The 12,898-nt window shown below is 39.7% G+C and overlaps 1 protein-coding gene across 2 annotated transcripts in view; it reads right to left on the bottom strand.

Annotated features, from left to right (window-relative positions):
• KCNQ1 (potassium voltage-gated channel subfamily Q member 1) overlaps positions 1 to 12,898 on the bottom strand; it is a 337,878-nt gene that overhangs the window by 292,034 nt on the left and 32,946 nt on the right. For both annotated transcript variants that reach the window (XM_074543319.1, XM_074543318.1), the window contains exon 2: positions 4,491 to 4,581. In XM_074543319.1, the coding sequence (XP_074399420.1) occupies positions 4,491 to 4,581 (91 nt within the window). The remainder of the gene's footprint in view (positions 1 to 4,490; positions 4,582 to 12,898) is intronic.

The following is a 12,898-nucleotide window of genomic DNA, read 5'->3' as shown; positions in this document are numbered from 1 at the left end:
CTGGACAGGTCTTTCTGCAGGTCCCACAAAGGAAAAAGATTAAAGACCATAAATCCACCAGACACATCTTCTACACCAGCTGGCCTCACTTTGGGTCAGGCCAGGGGACATTGCTGAGGCTGCAAGGACAAATTTTTCACTTTCTCAGCTACAGCTGTTCTTCAGAGTCTGCAGACTAGATTAATCTGTAGAGCTATCACCAGGCACCTTTACAGATACTAAATTAATTTTTCAAAAGGATGAAAACGCACCAATGCAGATGGTGAGTCTGCATTTTGGCCTTCTTAAGCAAAGGATATTATCAGGAAAGAAAACTGCTGGAACCCCTTTGAAATGTGCATTCTCTGTGAAGACCACCTTCAGAAGCAAAAGCTGTAGGTGTTTTCCTCTTTCTCTCTCAAAAGACCCACAAAAAACTCCAGCAAAAAAAAAGCCAAGTTTTACACTCAAAACAAAACATTGTATTAAAAAAGCAATATAAACTAGATTTCCTATGGACCTAGACTCTGTACCAGTTTCTCAGAAGTGTAGGAATAATTTCAATGCCAATAAAGTAAATGTTAATAAACCAAAACTGTTGCTTTTTTATCTTAATTTGTATTTTTTAAAGTTTAAATATTGCTTAATCTCTTCAATAAGAAGTATGCTAAAGTAGAAAAGGAACTTAAAACAGAAGGCTGGAAAGAGTTTATACTTTCATCATAAAAACACAGCTTTTTCTTCTTTTTTTTATTTGGCGGGGATCAATATTGAAATGAGATTCCTACCAGAAAATAGCTTTTTCAGGCACACCAAATATCCCTTGGTTCAGCAGAATATTTAATCCCCTTGGATCAGGCACTCGGATTTTCTTAGATCATGCTGAGATAACAGCATTCTGCTGTGTTCTGGCACCATAAAACCCTTGCTTATGAAAATAAAAGAAAAATACGGCCTCTCTGGGAACATACATCTCCGCACTGCTTTTTTCCGTAGTTGAGACATTGTAGTCTCAGAATCAATTTCTGCCCTGATACACCACATTCTCTTTATGAGTCACGGCAAAAGCTCTCCCGCACCACTGTTTTACACGGGCCAAGCGCACACAGGGCTCTCCTAAACGATGATGCTTTCACAGCCTTGGCTCCGGCTCCAGCTCACGCTGGGCAAGCGCCAGCGAGGAACTAACTGGAGTCAAACCCCCTCCGACAGCACCATCTAGTGGAAAAAAAAAGAGAAAATAAACACATGCAAATTTAAACAGTTTTCACTGCATTCTGGAAACGAACAAAAGGCCAATTCTCCCCTAATCTCCCATTACAACTGCGTTTAGGTATAGCTTTCATCAAGGCCCTTTGCCTCGTGAAGTGTGGTGACAAGCAGAGAAAGATTCAGCGGCTAATTGTAAGCTTTTTGTCTAAATCTGGAACGCCACTTTGAACACATTTAAACTTGCCCCTGCTTATTTTTCCAATGCTAAGCTTGTGCTTTTCTTGCTTTTATGAGAAACAGAAGTGTTTTTTAATGCTTTTAAATTATTGATAGCATAACATCTTTTGTTTCGTACTGTGCTCATGGGAGATGATATTTTAAGACAAGCAGCTCCAGAATAAAATAAATTAATATATTTGGATATACTACAATATATTTTTAATATACTTCACAAAATTGTTTTTTTCCACCCAGTTTCCAATTGAAACTGCCACAACATATAATCTCAACAACTTTTATGGTTTTTATTTTTATGTTATTGTAATATCTTGTATGACTATATTAGTAAAGCATGAAATTTCTTCTTCATGAAAAAGGGCACACAGCTTCTATCTGTAACTTCAATGTGACCAGGCTCCCTGCTTTCAAAAGGACTACCTGCTGAAATTATGCAGGTGCTCAGATATTTTACAGGGTCAAAGCCAAACACTTGGGCTATTTGGAGGAAATAAAGCAGTATAGCTATTGTGAGTGCTTTTAATAGTCTTGTTTAATTAGTTTTCCAGTCAGGAGGAGGAGATTCTGTTCTTTTCCCAATGCATATCTTCAATGCCATGCAACTCCAGTTTCATGGGCTTACTTGAGGTCTCAAACCACAAACTCTACATGACCAAAGTTCCTTCATTCTCAGTTAAAGCCCAAGCAAAAGCCATCTCCAGGATTCCCATACTCCTGGTAGGTTGCTGGTACTCTGCTGCCCCTTTGAGCTCTGTCTCATTTAGTATTATTTTGTCAATCAAATTGCTTGCCTTCCTTTGCTCATCTACAATGACAATTTTATCTACTTCAATTGTCTGGCTCCAAATAAAGATCATTACTGTCAAATAATTAAAAATCCTTCTATAGACACAATAAAGAAATTAATTCCTACTGCAGAGCAGTAGGAAGGGTGCTCTCCTAAGCTTTCCATTCTCCTTACAGCATCATTTGGAAGCTTGCACTCTGTCTCTTCCAGTTTTGTGCCTTAATCCCTACGTGCTGGTACACTTTATTTTACTTCCTTCTTGCCATTTTGCAGCCTCTCTTCAACCAGCCCTCTGTGATTAAACCTCCCCCTAAGAACTCAGTTACATCTACTTTTGGCAACTTGTAAAAAGTAAACAAAAGTAAAACAACTTATTTGACTTAAAGGTAGCTGACTACCTTAAAATCTCTTAAGGAACAGGAGAATAGGAAATTTCACTGGGTAGATGCCAACAGGAATGAGATTCTGACATTTATGTTTGTGTTTCAAGATGCCACAACCCCTTGGAAAGTCCCACTGAAACTGGATGGAGCAGAGAGCACATTAGCCCATCTACTGCATTGGATGGATGGCTCCCCATAATCCCCACAGGTTTCATCGAAGTTACCACAGTTAATCCTTTAAGAAAACAGCATCAGCCTCTGCCAATACGGAACAGACAGACAACTGCTCATTTCCTGTGAAACCCATGCCAGTAGGATTTCAAATTTAGAAATTAACCACAGTTTTTCTCACTATGCAGAACAGGAACACTGACACATCATTCACCAATTCCCTCACTACTTAGAGAGGATATTAATACAGAACAGCAGAAATACACAATACTGGATGTTCCACACACTGTGTAATCCTGAATGTGTTGCATGCACTTTACACTGCCAGATACAAACAACACACACTGAACACAGGATGAACAAACCAAAACAAGCCCCATGATTTCACAGGGTGGGGGCAGAGAATGAAACCTTGCTAGCTGTGTTGACACCAGAAGTTGTTTCACTGAGACAACACACATGTCTAATACTATGATATATTGCAAAGGTGAGTGAGACATTACCAGGAGTTAAATTCATCACAGACATTGGCAGAAGTCATGGATAAAAAAAACCTGCTAATGATAGAGTAAAAAAACCCCAAACAAATTAAATCTGTACAAAAGAGGAAATGCCAAACCACAAAACACTGTACTGAATGCATAAATAAATGTATGGATGCTCTTAGCTGGCACTAGTTATGTTACACTTAGGAGTTCAAACATCTTACAAGTTAGTTAAAAATTATATAGAGGAATGAAAGCACTTAATGCAGAAACAGTATGATTGACACTAAATTTAATATGCTATATTCCTATTCTTACAGCATTCATATTAGCTATAGAACCTTGACATATGTAATAGGTAATCAGACAAAAATTATTAGAATTTATGGGGATCTAAAGTGAACTTTTTAATGCAAATAGTGGTAATACACTTATTGATATTACTGAAGCATTGCTACAATGCTGGTTTTGAACAAACATTTAAATTGCGAGTTAGCATTTTCTCTATAAAGTGACAGTGTTTCCACAAGTTAAATAATGGCCGTTTATTTATAAACACAAAAAATCAATTATTTAGCAGGGGGTATCCCACTAGTGAGGTAACAACAAATTCATGAAAAGTTTGGATGTTTAAAATCATGCCTCTCCAACCTCAAAACTAAGTCTCTTCAATGAAACCTAGGCTGGCAGGACACAATTACTGCTGAGGCATTTTTTGAAACATCTATGCTGCAGCACTGGTGTACTACAACCATGGTGACTGTGTTTTCTCTACTGAAGGGGAAGAGCATAAGACAGGTAGAGCCACTTGTCTTAAAACCAATGGACATAAGTTTTCCATTTCTGAAACAAAGCTGGATATGACACCAGCTAAATTAAAGGACTTCCACTTAGTTTTTTTCCCCTGCTGTGGCCAGGTGTCTGGTCTTCACTATGGCTGAAAAAAGTATTAACCCAAGCAATAGGAGGGATTCAAGCTTAATTAGAATAACTGTATGTGTTGGGCACAGCACAGGTGTCCTCAGTACAGGCCACAGAGGGTACACCACCTCATTTTTGGGTTACCATGACTTTTAGAATTTCTCTAGTTTGCAGATTCATTAGGGAAAAGCAGAAAAGTCTCTTGTCAATTAAACCACAAGGTGCATTTTGTTTGATATGGTTTTAGCTCAGGAGATCCGAATTTGCACATTGAGAACAAACACACATCAATCACATTAATGTCCGTGTACATACCATCCAAAATAGTGTCCCTGTAGCAAGAGCTGCATACTGCTCAATTGTAGAAAGCACGCTGAAGATAAGGCATATCAGCACAATAAGGAAGCTGCAAATTAAAAGAAATTACACAATTAAAATAATGTAATGCAGTGTAATAACCTATGGGGAGAATAGATAATTATGCCATCACAAATCATCTGTTTACAGTGAAATGTCATTGGTATTGGATTATCCCTAAACACAGCTGGTAAGTGTTGCATGATCCTGCTTCCTGTTGGATAGTTTATTTATCTTCAGACACTGAGGTTTGGGATTGAACATTATCAAATGAAACCATATGGCAAAACTAGCCTTAGCCTACCTCCAAGATTTGCTGTTTCCTGGCCCCTCGTGGAAAGAGCATTCCTTGCTCTTTTTTATTTTGAGGACTACTTTGGCTGAATCACCACACAACCCCCAAGCATGTTTCAAATATTTGCCTTTTTGCTGATCCAAAGCCCAATAACTTGGGGGGAAAAAATCACAGCTAAGCCAAAGTTTAATAGGCTGTGGTATATGGTCTTTTATAATTGATCCCTAAAAGACCCCAAATAAATAAAGTCTGACATTTGGCATTTGAAACACAACCTAGGTCTGATTCCACCGAAATCCAAATCCCTGCCATGGGCAGTCACCTAAACCAGGCTGATCAGAGCCCCACACAGGCCGGCCTTGAACACTTCCAGGGATGGGGCTGACACATTTGTCCATAGGGAGATGGTCCTGGTTTCCAACGTGAGATCCGGCACAGCCAGGGAAGCAGCCCAGCTGTCTGCAACCTCCCAGAAATGCTCTTCCCCCACGTGGGGAGCAAGGCTGCTCAGCCCTGCAGCCTCTGCCTTCAAAGCCCTTCCCTGAGCAGCTTCAGCTGCCCCCCACCCCACAGGGCTGCTGCTTCCCTAAAGGATGCACCACCCCTGGGAAGAAAACCATGCAGCACCCAGACTGGGTGCTATCCACTACTAGCCGTGGGCAGCTTCCAGCTCCCAAAGAACTGCATGTTCCTTTGAAAAACACAATGCAAGCAAGCAGCAAGAATGAAAACATCCACTTGTTAAACACAACGTTAGTTTTTAGGGCTATTTCTCACAATTCTCTTGAGACAAGCAACACCAATCCTTTGTGCTCAATTAAAACTTGCTGCAAAATCAAATAACTAAATCACTCATCCTGTTAGGCATCTCTAAAACAGTTAACAATCTTCTAAGTCAAAAAAAAAAAAAAACCACAACAAAAGAGGACTGACAGAACGAATAAAACTGAGCTCAAGAGAAGTATTAAACCAGGACATAAGACTGACATAGCTCAGCTGAAGTCACCCAGAGCCTCTGCCTTTATGCACAGAAGTGAGCACTTCTTTGGGTGGATCTTTTGAAAGACCGAGCACTCAAGAAAACAAAACAGTGTTAATGCCGACATAAGCTACACCCCTAATGATTGCTTCATGATAAAGTGTATGCAAGTCCAAAGCACACACAAAAAATGATGCCAGATTCACAGAATCATTAAGGTTGGAAAAGACCTCAGACCAAGCCTGACCTTTGAGATAATATATAGAGTCCAGCCTTTGAGATTGTGCTACCAAATAATGGAGATCAAGTTTGTAGCTGATTAGGCTCAAAAATCAGATAATGAAACTGACAGACATCATCAGATATCAGTACAAGTACCCATATAAAAATATACTTCACCTAAGTAAGATATAAGTATGAGAGTGTTTGATTAATCTCTAGACTCTTTCATTTTACCCTCTATCTCTGCATTCTTAAGCACAAGTAAGCTGTGCAGACAAGGCAGGAGAATGCAAAGGTGAGTCAGTCATTTGAAACATAACATAAATGTTCCCTAAGTATCCGGCCCTTCTGTCTGCAATACTCTCACAATTGCATAAGAGCAATACACCTGCCAATGTAGACATAAATAGAATCAGTTGCACAGAGAGAGCTGATGCTCTCTGGAGTCCAACGTACATAGAATTAGCAGTTCAAAGCAAACAATGAGGTGCAAGGGATGAGCAGCACCACTTCACATTTACTGTACCCCTCAGCAGCAGTAGACATGTTAGAATGCTTAACTCAGCCAGCACAAGAAACCACAAGGGGGCAACCAAAGCAAAGACTATCCCGTTTCTGTCTCTTTCCTAAACAAACACAAACCCCTAATAAGCATCAAAGTTGAAAGTTCATGTGCCGAAATGACAAAAAGATAAACTTAGGGTCAATCGTTTGCCATATCTCTATGCTTGTTCATATTAGAGAAATTGATGGCTGAAGTAAGAACTGCATCAAGTGCCACTCAGCCCACTGCCTACCTACTTTTATGGCTTTTCATGCACATGGACCCATTTCAGCCTTACTAATTCATTTTTTTTCACCCCCAGAGAAGGGGTGAAATTACAATTCACTGCAGACTCTTTCCAGGCTGATGCACGAAACACCTTCATAACCACAAATACACATTATGCCAAGCAAAACAAAGATGTTTGGTCAGGAACTGCTGCTTCATGTCTGCTCCTTTGGCAAGGGAGAGATGACACCCACAAGGTGCCAGCCCAGCACCACAGCTGAGCTACTCGCCCTGTTACATTGGCATTGCTATTCTGCTTGGATCAATTGCACATAAGGAACAGAAGGTGCAAAATTAAGACATTAAACAAACACACATGGTGTTCTCCTCCTGTGGCATGAGCCTACTGTTTGTTGCCTTCCAAAACTCAGCTTTGTTTTTGTTTTGGTATTAGTGGCTCCCTTCTCCACCTCTGAAGTGTAAGAAGAGAGTGAGGCACCAGTAAAATAGAAGACAGGAAGTTCGGCACTTTTTTCCTTTCTCTTCTTCAGTCCTGAGTGGAACACAGATCCCCAGTTACTGCCTAGGCAGCAGACAAGTCCACAGGAGTTAGTCACAAGCAACAGTGGCAGGGACAGACTGCCTGAAACTTGAATTTGCTTATGCAAAAATCATCCTCAAGCAATTTAACTGGCCAGCCTCAGAAAAGCAAACATTACAATTTTCATAAAATAACCTTATCACTTTACTGTGATTGCTATTACTACATATAAAATAAAAAAAAAAAGGAAAAAAAACCAGTTGTCTCTTCATCCAACCAGTAAATATCAGACAAACTAATGGGCAATGGGCAACTAACTCCACTATGGCATAATTTTTTCAATATACATTTCTCCTCTAAAGGAGAGACGGTCAGCACTAGGAATTTCTTAAAATCTAGCACCCTTAACGGTCAGACAGGGCTCCATCTCTTGCAAACCACGAGTTTTATCTCCTGAAACCCACTGCTTGTTTGCCCTCTATGCACAAATGTGACCATCCTCAGGAAAGGAAGCAGAGTGATGAGTTCAGGCTCTGACAGCTCTGATCTCTCTCTGTGATTGTGTGGCCAAGCAAGCACCAGAGATGAGGAGATAGCCTGGGAAGTTTTTCAGGCTGTCCCTCCCAGGTTACCAAGCAGCATCAGCTTGCATGTAGATAAGTCACATCTACTGCATCAGTAGATGCATTCAAAAATACTCAGCTTGATGGTTAAGTCATATCTAACAGTGCTACGGGTTTTTTTAAACCAAGAATTTTGCAAGCAGCTGATCATCTCTGTATTGCCTGATGTGAAACCACATCACCACTGCTACAGCAGTGTGGACATTACAAAGCAGCAGATGGTTTTTTGCTAGACCAGCACAAGGAGACCTGTGCCCTCTCACACAGCACTGTTTTACTCAGCCAGTTTCTCTGGTTCTCTCTCCAGCCAGAGCCAGAAGTGGAGCTCTCAGTGTGCAAGGAACACCAGGGTGCAGCACTGCAGTGACACTTGGATCTCAGGGACATCCCAAGCACAGCTGTGCTCATGTGGGCAAACATTTTATAAATAAGTTCTGTCTTGCTTCATTGTATCAGTCACACAGCTTAGGTAATATTTTTGTCTCTAACAGAGAGCATTTCCACAAAACAATCATTCAGCCAACAAGGGAACATGGCCCGCCAGCATATGTGCTTTACTTAGCAATAGATAGGAAATATGTTAAGAGCTTAAGGTAGATTTAATGTTTTATGACTATTTTAGGATATATTTTGACTTACAGACAGACTTATGGCTTTTTCCCTGACCTCAGTGTCAGCTGCAGGAACCTGACACATTATAGGTACTGTGCAGTACTTATTATCAGTACTGTGCAGCCTTCAGCCCTGAGTTGCTAAGTTTTTTCTATATTTAACTTTGATTTTTGAACATTAGCGTGTCTTTTTTGTGGCTTGAAACAATGCGTAGAATGATCAAAGGAACAATAAACCACTTACTGAGAGATAACAGTGCTCATTTAGTGAATGTCACAGGTAGGAGAACTGATAAGGGTTTATAAAATATGTCGAGTGATATGACCAGGAACATTTAAAAACACAGTGTATGAGACATGCTGGAAGTACTTACTCACCAGATTAATAGTCTCATGTGCATGCAGCTGTTATCATCAAAACCAGCACTAAAATGTGGGTAGATTTCATTCCTTGCAGTGTTTCTTACATACTCACAGTGGGAGTCTTTCCATAAGCCAGGAAAATGTTGCCATTAGGCTATAAACTGAGCTGAGACCTTAAATACATTTAATAGATGAAAAGGGACATGCAAAGTTCAGTTCAATTTACATCAACTGGAGCTCTAACCATCCAGGAAGACAGACAGTTTTTCCTTGTTCAATGCCACAAGCTGTCTTAAGTCTGATTTTTCTAACCATTTTTAACCATTACAGCTATCAGCCTTGAAGATACCCAACTACTGGTGCATACAGCTTATTTTAGCTGGTAACTGCCAGCTAAAAAGCAGTTACCAGCATCTGTGCTTTTTTCTGTTTGGCCTGAAGTCAAAGTGCAGTTCATCCTCTGTCTAATGGAGAAAACAACTAAAAAAATATTCTGCAAAAAAAGAAAATGTCTTTAGCATGCTTCTATGTACCTAACATTCTACCTAAGCCCCCTTCTTGAATCTGTCTGCCCTCATTTTTACAGAAATAGATTTTTTTTGAATGCACATACAGTCAGTCACATGCATGATCAGTCATCTACCCTGTAACTTAGGTGTGGTTTTGTTTTGTGGGATTTTGTTAGTTTGTGGATTTTTTACAGACTAAATATTAATTTTTTTTTGCCATTTAGCTTCTAAGTGTGACACATTTCTTAAGTAAATAATGTAATTTAAAGTTTAACCTCCTCTAAGCATAAAGCCTTACAAGAACTGGAAGGATGACATTGAGAATGAGTTTGGGCAGATTCTTATCTCCATCATCATAATTTGCAAACTATAATACTCCTGCATATCCAGTTCACGTTAGTTCATTAAAACATATGACAGCATCATTATTTAATCTGTCATCCCCATGGCTTATACCTGCTGACACTTTTCAGACTGTGCACTGAAAGGTCAATGGTGCCAGAAAAGGACATTTTCATGCAGATTTCCAGGTTACAAAGACTGTTATTGCAATGTGGATTTAGATAGACAATTTCAGGTAAGAGACACACTGAAGACTCTTTCATTTTGTTATACATTCTGTGTTCCATGCCAGCAAACTAACTCCTTACTTAATTTACATCAGGAAAATCCTCAAGAAAATACGACAAGTCAACATAAATCCCTGACCACCTCTCACACTACCACATAGTCATTTCTACAGTACAAACAAGAAAACATTCAGAACTAACCCATATCAAGTCATTTCTCACTGCAGCAAGGCACCAGGTTTTTGTTCTTTCACTCAATGTATTTTGGGAATGCTTGAGGGAAATAAAAAATCTAAGAAAAGGTAAAAGAAGGGGAACAGGTAGAACTTGTAAAATAAGGGACAGCTGATAATAAGAGAAGAAAGAAGTCTATGAACATAAACAGCATGGCTAGGAATCTAATACAGGATGGCAATTTTATGGGATCATCAAGGTATAACGTCAAGTACAAATACCAACCAATACTTTTAAAGCTGAGAAACCCAGGGATGATTTTTTTAAAAAAGAAACAGGATTTCACAAGACAGAGAAAAGTTTTATCTTAATGATATCCACTCAAGTAAACACTCCATATGTGTAGGCCTCATGTTGAACCCTTTAGTGAGCCTGAACTGAATACTTAGAGAGCACCACCTCTGTCATGACTATGAGGGCACAGTACCAGGCTAGTGACAGAAAGGTAAATCAGCAATTATCCAGCTGGTGAACACCAGAGGTCCTCCATCACTTATCCAATTAACTAAAAAAAAGTTTGTAAGAGAATGGTCTGGTGAAGGTACATGGTTAGAAGTCCTGCAGACAATTCCTCTTTGCCCATACCTTAAGCCAACTTTAACACTCCTAATTATGCATTAATTTTATTAAATGCAGTAGCTGTTAATGCATTAGCATGAAAAAAAAGAGAAAAATCACTGTGGCAAGGAGTTAAGAGACCAGCAACCTATACAAACCATACCTGAAGATGAAGCAGGTTTAAAAAAGAATAAATATATCAAAAGTACTTTAGTGCCGATAATAAAAAAAAACTAATTTAAAAAAAATTTTTGAAAAAAAGTAGGGGTTTTGGTCTCTGTCTATGCAGGCTCTTTGCATGGTTTTCCTCTCAGAATTTGTCATCTCTTCTCGTGTTTTGTTTCTGAGGCAGGGGAAGGAAGGAGGGGCACAGCCTCTCAGTGGCAGGAGGGCCCAGCAGAAGGAGATGCACACTCACGTTCCTGCAGAGGCATGACTCCCTCCAGCTGCCCACAGCAGTTTCCTGCCCAGCACACGCTTCCTCTCTGCTATGGCCAGCACAGGTCAAGCCTGCAGACAGCTCACTGCTCTCAGCTGTCACTTACCATCAAAAACCCCTCCACAGACAGAGTGCGAATGCTCCGTTTGTCTCAGCTTAGCTCTATCAGATGGAGCTTCCTGTTAATATGTCTTTGTTCCAGCTCCTAAGGAAAAGTAGAGTTGGTGCTTCCTGAAGGAAACAATGGCATAATTTTTAACCAGCTCCATGACTCCTTGTCAAAGAAATGCTGTCTTCTGGCTCCCATGTAGGAAAGCAGATTTATTGCACACGGAAGATCACATACAATGCAGGGTTGTCTGATACTGGGAAAAATAGGTTAACTATACAGCTGAACAGGCAAGGCTTCTGTCACACTTACCTGGCTCTTCTGGGAGGTTAAAGTCTGTAAAAATGATTTAAATTATGGGCAGTGTACCAAAGCACAAAGCACACAATGAATCAAAAGTCATTTAGGATACAGCACCAGAATTATTGCAGGAAAGGCCTGTAAGGGCTTGGCAAAGGGTATGATTGCAGTAGAAATGCAAACCAGACGTCAAGATGCTTCAAGAGGAAAGGTTAACTACTCACAAAAAGCAATGTTATTGCATCCTGCTAGGAGGTGTTGGTTCCTTTGAGAGCAGGCAAGGATTAACAGGAAAAAGATGATAGGTACTGAGTAACAAAGTGGAAAATGAATATGCTACATTTAAAACAAGAGATGACCAAGAGAAGTGAACCACTGGACTGCAGAACATTTATCAGCCCTCCCCAGATAGTTCCCAATAAGCTTCCAATGTGCTCATTGTTAATATGAAACCCCAACATAGGAACACAACAACCACGGAAGAAGGGGTGAGTTCACATGTGCAGTAAGGGCATCACCCAACACTAGACATCAAGAGAGTTTTTGCAGTTTTCTTTACATCAGGCTTAATAAGGGGAAAGTTGTCATTTTCTATCAGCCAGTTCTGGAGACACGTTCTTTTAACAGAGAAGAAAAATGTTCTAGAAACTGAGTGCCACAACACAGGTAAAACTTGTTTTGTAGTTGGAGTTTTACACAGTTGGTCTGAGCACTCACTATACCACTATCCCACTTTTCTTGTGACAGTGGATTTAAGGCAGCAGAGTTTAAATTATTTAATATCCAAACACTAAAAGAAAATTACTAAAAGTTCTTGGATTATAAAATGCAGCTTCTGAAAAATTGGCAAGACTGGACTATTCCTCTGCTTTGCTGTTGTCAAACCTAAATTAAATAAATCTTTCTAAATAAAATACTCTTTTTAAAAATTTTGATAATTACTTTCCCTAAATACATAATATTTCTTTAAACAAGTAACAATATTTACTTCCAATGGCTTCTCTTCTTTGGGCTGGCTGAACACTATTTTCTGGCTTCATCTGACAAAGCAATTCTAGAGCTCTATGTATTACCTGGTTTTTTGGTTGTTGGTTTGGTCTTTTTCCCTTTTTTTTACTTTCATCTCAGCAGCACTGCTACAAATCACTTTGCCTCCCCCATTAAAGATCAGAGAACATTGAATCATGACTTCCAGAGCACATGCATCTTATAATGCTGCAGACAACTGGACTTGGTCAGCTT

Source organism: Zonotrichia albicollis, chromosome 6 (genome assembly GCF_047830755.1).
Source record: "Zonotrichia albicollis isolate bZonAlb1 chromosome 6, bZonAlb1.hap1, whole genome shotgun sequence".
Taxonomy (NCBI): domain Eukaryota; kingdom Metazoa; phylum Chordata; class Aves; order Passeriformes; family Passerellidae; genus Zonotrichia; species Zonotrichia albicollis.
The sequence above is the reverse complement of the archived record's forward strand: the minus strand, read 5'-3'. Positions and strand labels throughout refer to the sequence as shown.